Source organism: Amphiprion ocellaris, chromosome 10 (genome assembly GCF_022539595.1).
Source record: "Amphiprion ocellaris isolate individual 3 ecotype Okinawa chromosome 10, ASM2253959v1, whole genome shotgun sequence".
Taxonomy (NCBI): domain Eukaryota; kingdom Metazoa; phylum Chordata; class Actinopteri; family Pomacentridae; genus Amphiprion; species Amphiprion ocellaris.
In genome coordinates this window covers 28,122,381-28,143,052 of record NC_072775.1, presented here as the reverse complement: position 1 = coordinate 28,143,052, position 20,672 = coordinate 28,122,381, and the positions used below count along the sequence as shown (strand labels likewise).

The 20,672-nt window shown below is 35.6% G+C and overlaps 1 protein-coding gene across 10 annotated transcripts in view; it reads right to left on the bottom strand.

The window, feature by feature from the left end:
• Positions 1 to 20,672, bottom strand: part of LOC111585752 (uncharacterized) — a 120,989-nt gene that overhangs the window by 48,893 nt on the left and 51,424 nt on the right. For 7 of the 10 annotated variants that reach the window (XM_055014346.1, XM_055014344.1, XM_055014345.1 and 4 more), the window contains 16 exons: positions 20,367 to 20,438; positions 20,227 to 20,280; positions 18,998 to 19,051; positions 18,820 to 18,891; positions 18,668 to 18,739; positions 17,384 to 17,446; positions 16,292 to 16,363; positions 16,153 to 16,212; positions 15,802 to 15,873; positions 13,558 to 13,620; positions 13,361 to 13,423; positions 11,984 to 12,058; positions 11,870 to 11,909; positions 11,670 to 11,721; positions 10,201 to 10,615; positions 458 to 6,602 (listed from right to left, as the gene is read on the bottom strand). In XM_055014346.1, coding sequence (XP_054870321.1) covers positions 5,079 to 6,602; positions 10,201 to 10,615; positions 11,670 to 11,721; positions 11,870 to 11,909; positions 11,984 to 12,058; positions 13,361 to 13,423; positions 13,558 to 13,620; positions 15,802 to 15,873; positions 16,153 to 16,212; positions 16,292 to 16,363; positions 17,384 to 17,446; positions 18,668 to 18,739; positions 18,820 to 18,891; positions 18,998 to 19,051; positions 20,227 to 20,280; positions 20,367 to 20,438 — 2,823 coding nt within the window. In that variant the 3' untranslated portion in view covers positions 458 to 5,078. Of the gene's footprint in view, positions 1 to 457; positions 6,603 to 10,200; positions 10,616 to 11,669; positions 11,722 to 11,869; positions 11,910 to 11,983; positions 12,059 to 13,360; positions 13,424 to 13,557; positions 13,621 to 15,801; positions 15,874 to 16,152; positions 16,213 to 16,291; positions 16,364 to 17,383; positions 17,447 to 18,667; positions 18,740 to 18,819; positions 18,892 to 18,997; positions 19,052 to 20,226; positions 20,281 to 20,366; positions 20,439 to 20,672 lie in introns of those variants that run through there. The other 3 variants (XM_055014351.1, XM_055014352.1, XM_055014353.1) reach the window with 1 other exon arrangement.

Sequence of the window (20,672 nt, the reverse complement as noted above, 5' to 3'; positions counted from 1 at the left end):
GGAAATAAAAAGTACTATACTTTTCTTGTTGAAACAGAAATATAAAGTGGCAAATAATAGCATCCTTCAGCATCTAAGTGAGTGTAAATTATCTTATTACACCAAACCTGCGGCATTTGTAGAGGATAAATAACAAAAATAAATGATATACAGCAATGTGTCAAAGCACAAGGCCTAAAAGATGCCTTACATTATAAATATAAAAATTAAAACTATAGAAACCAGTGTTACAAATGCACTTTATGAGATGATGTGATCTGTTTTACACTCCAGCTCTCTGTCTCTCCCCTGTGGTGATCAAATGTTAAAGCTCAGAAAATATTCATTGAAATCAGTCAGCTGTGTTTTAAAAGCTAAAAAAGTTTTTTTTCAGTCAAATGTATAATTTTTCTGTTAAAAACAACAGCTAGTGTGGAGGTGAAATTAGTGAGAGCAGAAAATACACATAAACAGACACTTTAATAAATCTTAATAATTTATTTGTTTGATAAGAAACCAGCACCGTAGAAAAGAGCCCTTTCTCATATAAAAACATATAAAATATCATCAGTGGTGAAGACAGATTAAAGTATACCATCATTAAGACGTTAAAACAAACAGGGATCAGGTGATTTAATTAGTGAAATCATTATTATTATATATCTTTCTGTATTTCTTGAAATATAACAACTCAGATTCATGTCCATTTTTCAATGATAGACAAACAATATGCAGCATATCTGTAACAAAGGCTTCAAAACAACCCTGATAGTTTTACCCTGAAATACCAATAATATAAAGTAACAGACACCATGTAGAGTAACACATGTTAAGGTTTTAAATAGCTTTCTTTTTCAAACAAAATTAGGAGCCAATAGCAGTAATATGAACTGTGTTTTACTGGAAATCTGCTGGTTGTTTGTGGCGTAAACAAACCAAAGTCACCAAATCTTCAGCATCCAGTGATTTAAAAAAAGAAGGAAGAAAGATCCGAGAACATCTGTCTGACTTTGGAAACTCCAGATTATTATCACAAACATCTATACTCTTAGTCACACAAACAAATTTCCACACATTAGAATTACTTTAAAGATGGTCTAATAACATAATATCTACATGTCACGATTTTAAAGGCTTGTTCCACCCACATTACAGAGAAACCTGCAGATCCTGTAGTCTTTTTGTTGTTTTTTTTTGTCTGTGTAGCAGATTTCGGTTGCCATCATAAAACAGTGGAGGTGAATGTGACAGCATTTGTGCTGCTCACAACACTGAAAACAGAAACTCTCTTGGATAAATTAACCCTCTGGCACCCAAAAACCCGCTGGAGGGTTGGTTCCATAGATTGTGCAGGACTTTGTATTGCAGTGAAAAATGAGCCCACAGAGAGTAAAAATGTGACAGAAGCAAAAGAAAAAAATCGCCAAAAAGTGTTTGGGGTTCAGAGGGTTAACAATAGAATAGAATAATAATAATAATAAGAGAATAACCTGCTAACTGCTTTTTGAAACTCCAGGTTATCAAAGCTGTAAACAACAAAATAAGATCCATTCATCAGCTTTGTGTCAAATGTCATGTTAAACATTTAAAACCTGCAAATAAAACAATTGAAATGTTTTATTTCCTGTCATTTGGGTGAAAACACCCCTTAAAATAACTACTGCTGTGTCTGAGATCACTCCTTATTTACTGCATAGTGCACTACTTTTACTGTCTTGTCAGTATATTTATCCACTGTACAAAACATACAGTACAAAATATACAAAAAAAACCCACAAAAAAACTGTGTTGATGGCTTTAACACTACTTTCAGTGATATGGCAGCAACCTGTCCATCACAAGGTTTCCATGGCCTAAAATGTACCCGGTTTCATTGTCTATTTTACTCTAAATAGGACTTTAATTTAAAAATATAACACCATGCTGTACTGAAGGAGACTTTAAAGTAACATTTGAGACCAAAAACCTATGAGGAAAATGTTTACTGAGGCAATAAATCAAGTGAGAAAAGGGTCATTTTCTCAGACAACCTGACTTCTTTTAGCAACCAGAGGAGTCACACCCTGCTGGTTATTTGATAGAATGCAGGTTAAAGGCACTCCTGCATTGACTTTGCTTTTTAGACCCTGAGGCAGGCCATGACTGTACATTGTAAAGGAGTAGAGTCATTTCAGAGGAAAACTCAAGAGTTTTCAGCAGCACTTAAAGGTTAATGCTAATATTAGCCTGGTAACATGGTCTCATAGGAAATGCTAACAGGCTAATATTTAGCAGGTATGTTTACTATGTTCACCATCTTTGTAAGTGCCTGATGTAATGTGTTAGAATGCTAATATTTACCCATTAGCACCAAACGCAAAGAGCAGCTAAAAGTTGGGTTGATCGTTGTTGCTGATTACAATGATTCAAAGTATCTGAATATTTGTGTACTTTAATATAGCATCTGATTCAGTTTATTTAGTGTTTTTAGTATTTATCCTCAGTAATTTATTGTGCAGTTACTTCTTAAATCCAGGTGTCTACGAGATGTGTTCCGATTTGTTACTGCACAGCAGCAGCAGAAACATTGTGAATTCAAAGCAAACTTCCCTCTGAGACATTAGAGTCTTATCTCAGACTTGATGGCAGCGCTAAAAGTAAAGTCGGAGGCTCTTTAAAGTCATTAGAAATATCTGCTATGGATCATGAATATCTGCACAGAAGTCAATCCAATGGTTGTGGAAATGTTTTAGTCTGGAAAAAAGTTGTGGATCGATGGGATTGTCAGCAGATGACAAAAAAACTAAAAGTTGTCACTCTTGAGTAACACAAATGCCGCAAAAACACCAAAATCAACATTAAATGGATCCTAATAATAGGTATTAGAGTTATTGTCCAATGGATTTTGTTCTCAAGAAGAGTTTGGGCGATTTAATTAAAGCTAGAGTGCACGACTTTTACATATAAACAAATGTACTGTCTGGTGTATTCAAGCTCATACAACCAAGTTACTCAATTCTGATTGAACTTATCAGCACCAGGTAGATATCTGTATTTCACGGTATACTGGAGTTTAAAATCTGTTGTTTGTGAACAAACTCCTGCCCTGACACACTGGTACATTTTACATGAACCAGAGGGCCATACTATGAAGCAAGTTCACCAAATCTGGGCTTTCTTTTTTAGGCCAGCTTAACAAAACCTAAAATTAATTTACATAAAATGATTCATTTAAGTGCTTCGTAGTGCAGCCTTTAACAGACATCGGCAGTGTTTGTGTAGTTACTCTCACAGCCAAAAGGGGGAAACAAAAGTTCCACACTGCAACTTTAAACTTGCAGTGTTTTCTTTGGTGAAGTTTTTGACTTTTTTTTTCCATGCATGAAGAGCTGCTAGTCCTGCCTTGTTTATTTTTTTTTAGATTAGCTCAGTGTGAAGTTTGACTTTTTGTGAAAATGGGGAAACCACTGGGAAGCAAAAACGAAAGCAACTGAGACAAAGATCCTGTTGTGAAGTCTGTATTTGCTCCATTAAAAATAGCCGAATTAGCTTTTAGCAGCTCTTGTTTGCAATGTATCAGTACACGTACCCACTGGGTTACTGTAATACTGGAGAAAAAGGGTCATTCCACCTTAATTCACCAATGCCCCACACCTGACCATCTCCAATTTGACTGATTTTTTCTTTAAAGTGGTGAATATTGATTGAGTTAACCATGTGAAACAACTGGGCTCACAGGTAACATTAGTTTTTGACGTAACGATCCTTAAAGAGGGTGGATTCTTGTCGATTTTTGTGTTATTTTCTTGACGCCAATTGTCATAGCTTGAGAAATAATATAGTTTTAAAACACGCTACAAATGTAAAAAAAAAAACAAACAAAAAAAAAAACCAAAGTAATTTCAATGATTTTCAATGACTCGTGCCATTCAACGTTTAAAGCTGCTATTGGTGCCAATTAATAAAAATCAGCCCCTTAGGATGAAAAATAAAGGTGGACATGTTTTTGACCAAATTTGCACCATCATGTAATGAGAAAATCATGGTTTTCCAACTTATCATTCACTTCAATCAATGTCATATAATCAATTTAAATATTTAATACTGGCAGCATATTCTACATTTTAAAGCTCCTACTGGTGCCAATCACAGGGAAAAAAAAGCAGCCTCTTAGGGTGAAAAATAAAGGTTTGGACATGTTTTTGACCAAATTTGCACCATCATATAATTAGAAAAATCATGGTTTTCCAACTTAAAGTGCTTCGATTATTTTATAAAAACTCGTCCCATAAGAAATTACGTCACATAATTAATTTTCAATATTTAATACTGGCACCATATTCTACATTTTAAAGCTCTTATTGGTGCTTGTTTTTGACCAAACTGGCTCCATCATATAACTGGTTTGGGTTGAACCATTGAAGACCACATGGACATATCGTTTAACCTGCAAAATTTCCAGACTCTAACTACATTATTTCTCAAGTTATGGCTCTTCAAATGTTGATCCACAGAAGAAATCGACATGACCAAACGTTCTTTAAGGATTTTAACAAATATTACCTATAAGCCCAAATTTTACACGTTTTCTTAACAACATACACTGCATTCAAAAGTCCATCATAGCCCATCCATTAACCATCAATTAGCCTTTCAACGTGATTAGCTAGCACAATGTATCATTAGAACACAAGAGTTATGGTTGGTGGAAATGGGCCTCTGTATCCCATATTTTCATTGTACATATGTCCAATGACAATAAAGGCATTTGATTTGATTTGATGTAGATATTCCTTTAAAAATCAGACGTTTAAAGCTGGAATAGTCATCTACCACATTAACAATGTCTAGACTGTATTTCTGATTAATTTAAATTTGTCTTCCCTGAATAAAACTGTTTTTCTTTCAAAAAAAAGGACATTTCGAAGTGACCCCAAACTTTTGAACAGTAGCATAAATATGCATGGGAAAAAAAATCAGATAAATATGAGATGGTCAAGGGCAAACTTTTCCTAAATTTGGAGGGATGACCCAAAACTTAAAGACGTGATTCACTGACTTTCGTTCTCTGTGGACTGGAATTAGCGCATCTGTTGATTCTGGTAATATCATGGATGAATCTAAATATAGAGTCCGTCCTCCAGCAGAGCGTTGGATCGAGGTCGAGATTCTCTCCGGCTATTTTCATGTCCTCGTTCTCTGTCACTTCCTCTCCTCTCCCTCCTCCGACTCCCTCCATCCTCTCTCTTCATCCTCTCCTCCTCCACCTCACCACCTCCCGCCCTTTCGAACTGCCTCCTGGTGCTCTCCACCCGGCTGCCTCTCCTCTCCTCCCCCCTGTGGTGGCTCGTCTTCGGTGCCTCTCTTTCTGGATGCTCCCTGCTTGTCTCGTGGCTTCGATGCAATGCCGTTTTTCCGCGGTCTTCTCTCTTTGTGGCTCTGTCAGCCACCCTGCTCTCCGGTTTGTCCTCTCTGTTTTTAGTCAGCTCTGCTCTCCAGTCCGTCGCTCCTCTCTCCTCCTCTTCTCGCCTCCTCCTGCTCTTTGTCCGGTCACCCTCTCTGGTTTCGTATCTATCACTCCTGGTGCTGTGCCTCCTCTCCTCTTTATTACCCTCGGGCTTCTCCTCCCTGCTGCTCCTTCTCCTTCCACTTTCTCTGTTCTCAAGGTGCATTTTTAAGCTCCGGTCATCTACTGATCTGCTTTTAACTTCTTCCTGCTCTGTTTCCGTCTTATTTTTCTCTTTTTCCTTCCTGTCTGCTGTTTTGTTCGCACCGGTTTCTTCTTTCGTCTTGTCTCGCTTGCTCTCATGTTTCTCTTTTCCGGCTGTTAATCTATTCTCGGCTTCTTTGTCTTTCTTGCTTCCTTGCTGAGATTGTTCTTTTAAAACTTCTTCTTTGGAAGTTTTGACACTCTTCTCATGTTTTGGCTCCTTTTCCTCTAATTTGCTTTCTTCTTCTTCTTCCTTTTCCTCTTTCTTTGAGTCATCTCCTTCCTCCTTTGTCTCCTCTTCCTCCTTCTTCTCCTCTGATTCTACTTTCTCCTCTTTTTTCTCCTTCTTACTTTTCAGATTTTCCTTCTCTGCCTCTTTGCCCTTCTTCAGCTCCTCCTCTACTTTCTTGTCCAGCTTCTCCTCCAGGAGATCCAGCTCCTGTTCCAGCTCTGCCAGCTTCTTGGGGTCGGACTCCAAGTCATCGTCAACCTCCACCTCCACCTCCTCAATCTGCTCGTACTCCTCCACCTCGATGCCGTCCATCGTCTTCTGCAGCTGTGTCTTCACCTTGTTCAGTTCCAGTAGGCCGTCTTGGAGGTCTTTGCACACCTCCCGGATCTTGGCGGCGAACTTGGTTTTGGCACCTTTGCGGAGCTTGTGGGAGTCTTTGGCGAGGAAGAAAACGTCGAGAGCCAGGAAGAGCGCTGACATGACGCCGGTGGTGACGCTGATGGCCTGGGCAGCTTTGGCGACGCCACCTGCAGCGCCCAAAACCTGTACGGTGCTGATGAGCTTGTCGGTGTTGATCATCAGAGCTTTTCCAGCTCGGCCGCCCTCCTTCATCACGTGTTTGATGTTGTGGTTCAGAGCCTTTTTGGCCGCACTTTCAGAGTATTTGCTGAAATCCCACTCCTCCAGGGTGTCTATACCTTCCTACAGCAGAGAGACACCAAAGGAGGTTAAATATTCTCTCAGAAAGAAACAGTATTTGTTCAGGAATTCTCCAAATAAATTAAGTTTAATGTCAAAAACAAAGCTGGTGGTGAAATAATAAATATTCTGACATTATTTTTTCATTTTTTTGAAATATAGTGGTATTATTGCTGCAAAACTATTTATAAATGTGTATGGAGAGTTGTGTGTCTGTAGTGAGATTAGGGAATCTGCAAATGTCTTTTCAAAAGTTGTGTGTCTGTTAATCTGTATTAAAATTTGTAAACGTAATAAGATTTGTCCGTGTGTACAATGACATTAATATATGAAAAGTCTAAGTATTTGGCTTTATCACGTTTACGAATTTTAATACAGCAGATTTTTACTCCGCCAAGGAACGTGGTGGAGTTATGTGATGATTGACATACGTTTGTCCATCTGTCTGTTTATCTGTGCACATTACTCGAAAATGGACCAATGGATTTGGATGAAATTTTCAGGGAAGGTCAGAAATGACACAAGGACCAAGTGATTAGATTTTGACAGTGATGCAGCTTAGAGTCTGGATCCATAGATTTGCTAAAGATTTTTGTATCATTGCGAGATAACGGCACAGTGTCACTGTAACTATGACAACAAGTGAACGCTACGTCAGCTGCCTGCTGATGATCACATGATTGTGATCCTACTAGAAATCCCCTGCTGCGGACTTATGAGGACTTTTCCATCAGAAATGATAAATGGAACAACTGATTAAATTGTGGGGTGTTTCCGAGTCCCATTAATTCCCACCGCCCGCTACATATTTAGGTCACGTGATTCGGTATCCGTACATAACGTACACGTGCATAACACATGCCTGTGCTCAGTCCAAGGTAATTTTTTTAGATTTCATCCGTCAGAAATGATAGAATGACTGAGCAGCCTTAGTGGAGTCCTCTGCTGCCTGAGTGCTTTTCTTGTTTTCCACATTTGAAAGCCTAATTACAGGCACGCAACTTTTGAAAAGACATTTGCAGATTCCGGTTTGCATTGACAAATCTCAGTACGCGTTATAAATTCTTTTAGACATTTACATATCTCACTATGGACATACAACTCTCCAAACACATTTATAGTTTTGCTACAATAATACCCCCATATTAGAATATGTTGTAATAGTCCTTAAATTTCCTTGGAAGGTGGAAACAGAATAATTTTAGCATCGTAATATGATTCAGTTCTATTCTTGCAACCATAGCATTTCAGGTTGTATTGTATTTCAAAGTTATGCTAAAATTGCTAAAAATCTCAAAATATCAGACATTTCTCCTAAGAAAAGTTATTAGATGTAGAAATTGTAGCATTTCAATTCAAGACACTGAAGCATTCTAACTGTTGTCATTAGGGCTGCAACTAATGATTATTTCAATAATCGATTAATCGGCCAATAATTTTTTTCGATTAATCGATGAATCGGATTAAAAAAACAACACATTTTTAATTTCCGCCACTTTATTCAGAAAGAGAAGATCTGGACTGACAGAGCAAATAAGATCATTGTAGCGAAGCCTTCGTCTTCAACCATCGACAGAGGCCTCGTGTCAGTGACCATCATGTTGAGGAGTCAGAACAGCTGCTTGCTGTGGTGGACATGATGTCTTTCTCATCATGAAGCCTGTCATTTTTTGCTGTTGATGAAATGAGAAAGATAGTATAGTTTGAGTATGTATTATAGCACAATTTACAACAACTCAGTAATTATCTTGTTTTATTTGCAGTATTAGGTTAAGGCATGTAAGTAGTCCAAAGAGCAAAACACAAAGTACGCATGCACACGCACGCGCGCACACACAGACAGACAGACAGACAGACAGACAGATAGGACAAGCACCATAAAAAAATACTTCATTACATAAATTGAGTAGATGTAATAAGTTACTTTAACCCCTGTTTGGTCTAAATGTAGTTCATCCTGCCTCACTCCAAAACAGACCAGTGTCTTCACTCAGACTTTGTCAGAAAATTGAGAATTGAAAACTTGAGGCTTAATCTTTAAATTATTATCACCGTTGTGGGCAAGTTACGTTTATTTATAAAGCATATTCAAACTCTGCTTAAGCTGATTAAAGTGAAATAAAAAGGTTCGCACACACACACACACACACACACACACACACACACACACACACACACACACACGCCCTATCACTGTCATTAATCAGCTAACAAACGCTAGCATCAGGAGAGCTACCAGAGAGACTAACGTTACGTTTCCTCACTGTAAAACAGAACAAACGTAGGATAATGTAGTGACTTACCTGCTGTTGAGCTCCTTCATCCTCATCGGAGACTCCAACGTGTTTCCGTTTCAGGTGCTGCATCATCATCGTGGTGCTCCCGTACATCATATCACTTTTGTAAAGCTTGCATGTTACGCGTTTTTTGTTTTGTGAAGCGTGAAATGCTGCCACACTTTTGAGGACTTCGGTCTAACTGTTTTCTCCGTGTCGGTCATGTTTCGTTGAAATTACTCTGAATTTAGTTTCGCTTTGCCGCCACCTCGTTCTATTCAACTCGCTCTATAGGTGGAGTTATTTAAAAAAAACAAACTTTATTTCCGTCAGCCAGCACTGACAAAGCTCTGCAAGTGAAGTAGACGCTCCGCAACATGGCGAGTGACGCATGAATCGCGCGACACAACGAATTGATAATGAAATTCGTTGCCAACGCTTTTAATAATCGATTATTATCGATTTTATCGATTCGTTGTTGCAGCCCTAGTTGTCATTACTGTATAATGTCCATATACTTTTATTCACATATGAGCAGGATTCACTAAGTTAAAACTCACACTTTTAAAGGCATTTTAATGCATATAATGCAATATAACATCTATTTCCCATCATACTGACCGATTTATGAAGAATATCTGAAAACCAGTAGGAATGTATAATAGTTTTTAATAAAATGCATGAATTTACAGATGTTTTTATTGAAGTTTTGTCATAGTTTACCTGTAGCATTTATGACAATATTTCTTAATAACATCATTAATATGATTAGCTAAGAAAGTGACCCTCCAGTCTAGTCAGCTGATTAAAAACACAACAAAACACCAGTTAAACTAAATGAGCACTTCTCACGACACAATTAATAATTCTCAAAGTAAAGATCAACAGTTTAAATCTAGACCATTGTTTCTTTGTGATATTTCTTAGCTGGCACACTGGATCTGGAACTAATAATTAATTAGAGCATTGATAGAACTTTAACCAAGTAATGAATCAAACTGTTCGGGTTCTAAAATGTGAACTGAATATCTGAGTTTCGGTCTGTTAGCAGACTAAAAACAAGAAATTTAAAGGTGTCACATTAAACTGTTTTGTTGTAATCGTCGTACTTCTCCAGTTGGATGCTTTATGGATTAACTGTGTAACTGTAAAAGCAGCCGACAGATCACCTGACAATTAAAATATCTTATATACAGCATCAACTTTTTAGTCTTTTGACCATTTTTTGTGGACCTGCATGATGCTACCAGCTGATAGATTTGTGACAACTTCAAACCCATGTGATTAAACTTCATTTCTAAATTTAAAAACCAACATTTCCTCACCTGCACGAACTCCATGCACTCTCGGATGTCCTTGATCTCCTCCTCGTAGCCCTGGATCATCTTCTCTACCTTCTTCCGGTCCAAGTTGGAGTGAACTGTGTCGGTGATGTTGGCCGTTGCCGACGTGATGCTGCCCGCCGTCGCCACGCTGATCCCCACGGCCGTGACGATGATGGAGGCACCGAAGGTGAAGGGCGCCAGGATGAGGCCGGTGATCGTGGCCACGCTGCCAGCCACGCTGGCCACGCCGCCGCCCACAGCTGCCGTCACCGTCTTCTTGTGGAACTGATCGGCGGCGTCGGCCAGAGCCACGAGCTCCAGGATGCGCTGCTGTAAGGATGCCCCCCGCTGGTTGAAGAGACGCACAAAGAGACGGGCGGCCATGTAGACTCGATCGGCCGCCTGCTCCATTGCCCTGACGACACAAACAACCTTTAGCTCTTGTTGCACCATTTACACATTAAGTTCCCAAAATATTTTTCACTGTAAAACTGAAATTCTAAAGTTGACAGTCAACAAAATGAAGCAATAATAAAATAAAAAAGAATAAAAATAAAAAACAAAACAAAATCTAAATCTAAACATATAAAAATCTAAATCTACCTAAAATATAAGCAAATAAAATGTAAATGTAAAATACAAAATTTATAAAATTAAAATAAATAATAAATACATGACAAATAGTCGACAATAAAACTGAAATCAAGAAATAATAAAGTTAAAAAAAGGATAAAAACATAAATCTAAACATATTTTTAAAAATCTAAATATAAATAAAATATGAATGCAAAATAAAACATTTATGAAAATAAAATAAATAATAAGTAAATAAAATTTTAAAAATGATAAAAATAAAAACATATTAAAAAGTCTAAATCTAAACACAAAAATTTAATCTATATAAAATATAAATATAGTAAAATATAAACGTAAAATACAAAATTTGCGAAAATTTAAATAAATAAATAATAAATAAATGACAAATAGTCAACAATAAAACAGAAATCAAGAAATAATAAAATAAAAAAGAATAAAAATAGAAAAAATAAATCTAAACATATAAAAAATAAATCTAAATGAAATCCAAATATAAACAAATAACAAATAAGATAAAAAGACTAATATATATATATATATATATATATATATATATATATATATATATATATATATATATATATATATATATATATATATATATATATATATAAACATGTTAAAAAAAATCTAAATAAAACATAAATGTAAAAATGCAAAATTTATGAAAATATAAATAAATAAATAAATAAATAAATAAATAAATAAATAATAAATCAATATAAATATCTAAAATATAATATAAAAAATATAAAATAAAATAAAATAAAATAAAATAAAATAAAACGACCCCTGAATTTCTCTGGACTCTCTAATAAAATTTATAGTGGACATTTGAATAAAAAGTCACTAAAATAAGAACTTATAATTACATTTCTTCATCCTCTGCCTGGAAATTTGAACTCTCATTCCACTCGGTCCAACCTGGCAACCAGCAGCACAGAAAAACAATCAGTGTGTGGATGAAACACATCAGCCTGTTTATTTTTTTAATCTCTTTTACATTATAAGTATTACTACAAACAAGGTGCAAAACAGCTCATTTTCTATATTTGAATTACTTAATACTGACCTTTGACTGTGTTCCACCACTCTATCAGTTCATCGGGTTCCTGAAAAGAAGGATCTTTGTTAACATGAAGATGACTTATATACTTCATCTAAACATATATGCAGTAAAACACACCTGCTCAGTTTCTGCTGGGTTTTCTTGAGTCGGATAAGCTGCCATCTCCACCTGCTGAACCTCCACTGTGTTCTCCTGGAAAACAAACAATAACACAACTTTTAACACTCAAAAAGCTCTGTCTGTACAGTATAGTTAACACATGTTTATTTTCCCATAGTGTTCACTAAAACACAAAACTGTGCCTTTTTATTAATAACATTAACTCTATGGCACCTTTCATGCACAGCCGCAGCCCAAAGCAGGACAAAACCAATATTAGGCCGAGAATAAATAAGAAAACAACAACAATAATTCAAATATTTTCAAGAATTTCCTTCAGGATTAATAGTTAAGTTGCATCTTCTCTTGTGTTTAATTATAAGTTGATAAAACATTAAAATTAAAATCATCAGGTCAATTGTAAAAAAAAAAAAAAAAAAAAAAAAAAAAACACCAAAAAACACCAAAAACTACAAATGAAGAGCTTAGAAAGTTGATTGAATTGAAAGGAAGATTATAAAAATGAGTCTTAAATTAAAAATTTTGTTATTCTATTAAAGCATTTCTCCAGATTAATTGTATGGAAATTCAAAGAAAGAAAGACAGTATAAGATAAGAGACTTCTTGCATACAGTACAAAATGAGAGCACGGGAATAAAAACATCTTCCAAACCCTCCTTTTATTTATCTTTTTTGTTTGAATCAAGCTGCAACTAATGCTTACTTTCATCGTTGACTCATCTGTTGATTCATTTGTCAATAAATTAATTAGTGATTTGGTCTGTATGTAGTGAAAGATGTCAGATAGTGTTTCTCAAAGCCAGAGACCTCGTCCCAAAATGTCAATATTCCCAATATTCCATTTACTGTCACAGAGGAGATAAGAAATCCAAAAATATGTAAAATTTGTTAAAAATGTTCAATTAACTAAAAAAACAGGTCTATTCAATTACAGATTTTAACTTTTGTTTTTGTGATATTTAATGAGAAGTTTTGAAGCATCAAATTACAGTTTTGTGAAACTGATGCGAGTTTGCATGTTCTCCCTGTGCATGCATGGGTTTTCTCCGGGTACTCTGGCTTCCTCCCACAGTCCAAAAATATGCTGAGGTTAATTGATTATTCTAAATTGCCTGTAGGTGTGAATGTGAGAGTGCTTGTTTGTCTTTGTATGTAGCCCTGTGACAGACTGGTGACCTGTCTAGGGTGTCCCCTGCCTTCGCCTGAGTCAGCTGGGATAGGCTCCAGCCCCCCCATGACCCTAGTGAGGATTAAGCGGTGTATAGATAATGGATGGATGGATGGATGAAACTGATGCTGCAGAAAAAGGATTCAGATTGAGAGAAAATCTTCAAACTGCATTAAAATATCGTGACTGAACATCACTATACTGACCTGCGCTAAGTTCAGATCCTGCAGCTCAACAGTCTCTTGAACCAAAGGCAGCTTTTCTGAACTCTGCGGAGGGAAAAGGAGATTATTATTGCCATGAACTAAAAACATCCTAGCTTTTATTAATAAATCCACTTGGATTATAGGTAAATAATGTAAATTATTAAGCCTTTGTTTTGTTTGTTGACAAGAATAAATACCTGTGAAGGCAAAATAAGTTTGGGAATTCTGGGAAGAGTTGTCTTGACTCGGAACGACACAACCTGTGGGAAAATAAAAAAAAACGAAGAGTGAAAGGTTTAATTAGCGGGAGAAGGTTTTAAGCATCAAACCTGAGAATTCAAACTGCAAAAACAAGAGATAGTATGAGTAATTTTTTAAAGTTATGTTATTAAAAAAACATCTATTAAAACTCTACTGTTTCATTCCATCTCAATAATTAAATATTTAGAACAATTTCTGCTCAACCATCTCTGCCCTCTGTATCTTCTCTAGCATAAAATCTGAATATTTATGCAACAACAACAAAAAGCCTGCCAATCCACTTTCAGCACGTTTTTTTCACACATTAACATTTGAGGGTGTTTGAACAACAATATCTCAGGAACTATTAAAGATAAAAGACCGGAACTTTTAACCTTGTTACTCATCATGTCATTGATTCACAATCTGCAAAATCGGACAAGTAGATCAAATAGTCTCCGATTATGGATGATTTTGAGCAAGTTGTCTTTTGTTGTTTTCTTTTTTTGTTGCTGTTGAAATGTTCAAAATAAACTTAAAAAAAATAAAACAAATAGTTGAAATTTGTACAAAATTTGAAGCCATCATGAAAAGTCCCATTTTTGAGCACAAATTTCCAAAAAAATTAAAAATGCTGAAGTTAACTAGTGACATTTTCTGAACTATATGCAGCAACACATCACAATAAAGCAAAACAAAACTTTTAATATAAAAAAATGGGGTTGAACAGGTGTGACAAACTGTACAATAAAAACAAAAATATTGCCACCAAGTCTAATCCAAGAACAGATTTATGAAGCTTCAAAATGTACATTTTTTTCAAATATAACTCATAGAAATAATCTTTAACAGTTCCTGAGATATTGTCATCCAAACATAGTCTCAAATTTAAAAGTTTTGAACTTGCTGAAAGTGGGTCGACGGGCGATTACAAATAAAGAAATCTCAATGTTAAATTTTACAGATGCCAATTTAAATATTGTACACTCCCCGGCAAGAAAAAAGGTTTCCCACACACTAGTATTTTGTTAAACCGCCTTTTGCTTTGAGAACGGCACTCATTCGCTCTGGCATCGTTTTGTTAAGCTTCTGCACTGTCACAGCATTTATTTCTGTCCGGAGTTGGATCCATTTTCTACCAAGATCTTACATTGATGATAGGAGAGTTGGACAAAATCTTCTCCAGAACATCCCAAAGATTCTCAATTGGGGCTGAAGTCTGGACTCTGTGGAGGCTAATCTATGTGTGAAAATGAAGTCTCATGCTCCCTGATCCACTCATTCACAATGTGAGCCCCATGAATCCTGGCATCGTCATCTTGGAACATGTCCATGGCATCATACTCCACTGATGGAAAGACCTGGTCATTCAGTATATTCAGGTAGTCAGCTGACCTCATTCTTTGGGAACATAATGTTGCTGAACCTGACCAACCCAAGATCATAACTCTAACCCCCACAGGCTTGTATGCACTGGTCATGATGAGTGCATCACTTCATCTGCCTCTCTTCTTACTCTGATGCACCCATCACTTTGGAACAGGGTAAATCTGAACTCATCAGACCTTCTTTCATTGCTCCAGAGTCCAATCTTTATGCTCCCTAGCAAATTAAAGCCTTTTTTTCTGATTAGCCTCATTGACCAGTGGTTTTCTTAGAGCTACACGGCTCTTTACTCCCAATCCCTTGAGTTTCCTTTGCATTGCACATGTGGAAATGCTCTTACATTCACTGTTAAACATAGCCGTGAGTTCTTCTGTTGATTTCTTAGGATCATCTAAGAGTTTGTTCCGACCACATTCGTTGCAAGCATTGGATGGTTCTTAACCTGATTTTAGTAGTTTCAGAAATCTCCTTAGTTGTTTTCTTGCTTGTTGCAGGCCAATAATTTGACCCTTCTGAGACAGATTAACATCCTTTTCATGAACACAGGGCATGTCTTCCAACATGGTTGTTTAAGAAATGAGAAGCTCCTCACTGCATCACCTAGGGTTAAATAAGTTGTTGCCAAATGAAACATATTCATCTCTGCAGTAATTATCCAATGGAAGGCTCTTACCTATTTGCTTAGCTAAATCCAGGTGGCAACTTTTTTTTGGCCAGGCAGTGCAGTTCACAACAAAAGATGATGATTAGACATAAAACAACTCTACTTCTTTCCCTCTCATCTCTGGATGTTTGGATAGTTAACAGCATCTTACTCGTCTTTTCTTCTTGATGGTCCTCCTGCGTCTCAGTCCACCTCCCTCTGGTGCCACCAAACCTTCCCCTTCCTGCAGAAAAATCAGAGTTTAACAGCTTTAACAGAAAAAAAAGATGACTCAGAAGTTAGCAAACTTGTGCTATACCAATTATTACGATTATAAAGTGATTTATTTAAAAGTTTTCCTTCTACATTGACTAAAAATCATTTATAATGAAGAATCCTGAACTAGTATCTTCACTAGTGCTCTCAGACTGTATTAGAGTCGACTTCGGTTACTACTTTAAATTGTTCCAGCTACTACTGACTATATGAAAGTAGAGATAAATATGTTTAATATTATTTCTACCTGCTGCTCCACAGTTTTAGGAGTCCTCTTGAACATTCCAACAAATGCACCTTTCCTCTCCTGTTACACAAAACAAAGTATATAGCATTTATCTACTTATTAAGACACATAAAGGTGACAATCTAATAGAATATCTCACCTTTGTGGCGCCTGTAGCTTCATTAAGATCGTCGGTGCTGCCCAACAATTCACCATGTGCTGAAAGATCCTCCTTTAAGAATAAATAAATGCAATTGTTTGACAATTTTTTGTTGACCGATTGAGAAACCCCTCACAGAGCAGTTCACATATCTTCAAATTCTCCTTTAAAGCAGTTTTTTTGAGCATTTAATTCCAAATTTGTGCTCGGTATAGCTCAACAGGACAAACCCCCCCCACCCCCACCACCACCACCACCACCACCACCAAAGCAATCTCTTTATTTTTGTTTGTCATTTTCCTAACAGCTCTGCCTCTCAGCTAGTCACTTTCTGACTTTGTTGTGGCGGCTCTTCACATAAAATCACATTAAAAAAACTATAGTTTTAGTTTTAACACCACTTGATAGTGGTGTTAAAACTAATACTATAGTTTTTCTGTGCAGGTGTTTCATCCCACCACTGAGGCAGATCTGTAGGCTTTTTAAGTGTGTTAAAAGTGGGAGAAAAAACATGATTCTTGGGCAACAAAATAAGGAAAAAATGTAAAATAAATAAATAAAATCTAGCATTTTAGCTTGTTTGTGACTAGTGTTGACTGCTATGTTAAAGAATTATGATTAATGAGTGCAGTCAGATTAGATTTTATGTGATTTTATGTGAAGAGCCGCCACAACAAAGTCAGAAAGTTCAGGTTAGAAAAACATCTGATTGCTGATTTTTCACTTCAGTGGACTGATTGAAAAAAAAAAAACGGCATTAACCAGCCAAAAGCCTCTAGTTCCACTTGAAATAATTTGAGCCTATCGTTGGCTTTTATGCTTAACATGATCACATATCACTTTCCTGCAGTTCTGTAGATATTAGCACAATGATCATGTGTTTATGCTTGAATGTTTGAAGTTTTTGCCTAAAAATTTCTCCTCATTAAGGTTTAAAACAGCGAAACTTAACCTCTTGATAAGTTTAAGCATGCAGAACATTTTATTTCTCCATTCCAGCTCATGTTATTGGCCTTTTTATGCCTCAGTGTTATAATCTAGAAAATGTCAGTGAGTTTCCTCCTGCCTCCTCAGACTCTAAATATCTCTCACCTGTTCAGTTTCTGGGAGGCTGTCGCAGCTGGCTGACAGGAGCTTTGAGTCGCTGAGGGGATCCTGGAAAGGACAATGAGCTTCACCATCTTAACTCAATCCGACAACATGCTGTAGATACTTTATTTGTGCTTGTCAATCTGTTTTACATCACATCTCAAACCCCCAAAAGCTTAAAATGTACAGCAATTTAAATAAATGCGGTTTGTAAAGCAAGAAAATTATGTTAAGAGATCAGCTTCAGGTTTACTGGGATCAGAAAACAGATCAAAGGTTTCCAAACACTCATTTGTAATAATAATTAATAAGAATTTAATTGAATTTGATTTACAATTTAGCTTGTGAGTCAGTTTCTGTTGCAGGAGAAGAATTTAAATTTGTAATGTCAATGTGATGTAGGGTCATGTTGGGGGCTTATTTTGTACAATTATAATATTATATGCACGTATTCTTTCCACCTACGGTAATTGCAGACAACATCATGTCTCTCTTGAAGTGGAATCAAATTATTATTATTATTTTATTATTATTGTTATATCTTCTTTTATCATGACCATCCACTGGCAGATGCAGACATTAAATAAAATGCTTTTGAAATGTACATGTAAGCATGTTTATGCTTCGGTTGTTTATTTTTCATGGATGGACGGCGCACGCTTATGACGTTTTATTCTTGCGCATTCACGGAGACTCACGTACATCGTATTCTGAAAGTCAGCTTGCATGTTCATTGTGCAATCTGCACAGAGCAAACTTCACATCATGTCCAAAGATTATTAGATTCATGTCATACAGTGTAGCAAGCTGTGAACTTAGAAGATTGTTAAAATTGCACAGTGCGTAGGGGCCTTAACATTCTTTAGACAGAAATGAAAGAATTATCAAAAGAGCTTTTGCTATCTATGTATGGCTAAACAGATAAAATAAGAACATCATGAATTGTTGCCTTCTGGATGAAAACCCTTATGCATTTTATGCTAATTAGAGACATTTGAGGGAATATTTTCTGGAGGCGTACAGGTGTGAAATCCCAAAGTAACATTATAAATTTAGTTCATGTACAGAAACTAATGTATATAATGTTACAGTTTTTTGTCTTTATGTTTTGCAGTAAGAACTAAAAAGTGACAGATGTCAGAGAAGAAGCAAATTGAACTATTTTAAATAAGATACTGACGCAGAATGTTACTGTGACAATTTGTCGTTTTTAAGAGTCTGAGAAGCTGAAAGAATGCAGTTGAAAACCATGAACACATAAAAATACACAAAAGTATGTTTGTTTACCTGAGTAGCGATGGAGCGAGGAGCTGGTTTAGGTGACTTTTTGAAGATTCCTGCAAATCTTCCTGTTTTCTCCTATAAAATGTTAACACACATCAATAATCAATAACAGAAAATCTTTAAAAAACATGCAGTGATTGTGACAACATCTGTACCTTAGATCCGGTTGCTTCCAAAAGGTTTTCACAACTAGACGATAATTTTTTGTCCTCGCCGGTGTTTGATTCCTGAATAAACAAAACACAAGATAAAAAATTAAAATACATACAAATTTGCAGCTAAAATGAAATAGTTTATTATATTGTAATGTTTATGTAAAGGTCTTTACTGCACCTCATCAGCTGGTTTCTGAGTTTTCTTAAACATCCCACTGAAGATGTTTTTCTCCTGAAATTAGACGTTAAACACTGAAGTAAGTAAAGTAACAGTAAACAGGACAGCAAAAAGTAAAAAAAATATACAGCCAGAAAAGTTGATAATCCATCTATTTTCTTCCACTTATCCTAATTAAAAAATAAATTCAGGAGCTTATGTTTGGTCTGTTTGAAAATTAGACATGTAGAATGAAGTGGTTTGATAAAATATCACAATTTTAAGCTAAGATTTACTTAATTTTCACAACAAAACAGCAAGATTACACAAAATTTGTTCAAGGATCACCTCAAAGTTAAAAATCAGGACATCCTCCATTTATTTATTTTTATATTTACAGTGATGCCATTTTGGCTTTTTTTTTTTTTTAAATTTAAAGATAACATGACTTTCAAACCCATCATAGGTAATAAAAAATAAAATTTACCTCATCTTATTGATTTAAATGAATGTCTCCAAGCATAAATAGTGTTCTAACATCTGTAATTTAAGTAATAAATTCAAAAAAAAATTGTGCTGAGAAGCGTATAATTTTATTTTATTTTTACAGTTTTTGCATTTTTACTGGTAAATGGAAAGTCTTCATCTTTAACACATTTTTGAATGTTTATATTATTGAGATTTTTTTTTTAATTACTCAAAAAAAATCTGTATATTGTACCTTGTGCCCACAGGTGTTACTATCACTGGGAAAAAAATGGTGACTCCACATACTACAAATATTTTTAATTTGTTTCCATACTTGTCTAATCTCTGCTTTGTGTAAACACAACCTGCAGTTCAGCTAAAAAGTTTTAGAATTTTTGTCATGTGACTGTTAGTTGCAGCAAAGTGAGTCTTGACTTCGAAGTTGTGCTGAGAAGTGTAGAATTTTCAAAAAAAAATTTTTTTACAGAATCTGTTAATGGACACGATTATCTTTAGCACATTTTTAAATGAGACATATAGAATAATGCCTTTTTGCTAAAATATCGTAATTTTCATGGCAGAACACAACATTTAATTAGTTCAAGGACCTTCTGAACACTGACAATGTGATGATTCTGTTTTTACAGTTCTGGCTTTGACAAGTTGTGTTATTTTGGCATTTTTTAAAGATAAAATGCCTTTCACATGTGCTGTGTTCATTTTATCTGTAGTGCAGATAATAAAATTCAAGGAACGCATTTAAATATCTTCCAGCTCGGTACCTTTGTGTTGTCGTTTTCAGCCAAACTGTCATTGCTTGCAGACATTTCCTTGTCCTACGATGGAATAAATAAATAAAACACATAGTTATTATTAAAATGTGTAAAACAACAGACAGCAAAACCATCTCTAACGCACTCACTTCTGCTGCTTCGTCGTCTCTGGATGCTTTGGGAGTTTTCTTGATAAGTCCACCGAACAGCCCACCTTTCTCCTGATAAACAGACAGGATTTAAAATAGATTACTTAATTAGGATTGTTGTTGCACTGAGTTACTGTATTGTATATGGAGGACTAAAAGTGCCAAAATTAAATAAATACATCATTAAATAATTAATTAAATATGTCATTAATTAATAAAAATTGGAATTAAATGTCATTAATTAATTAAAATTGGAATTAAATACATAAATGTGTTATTAAATGTGTCATTAATTCATTAAAATAT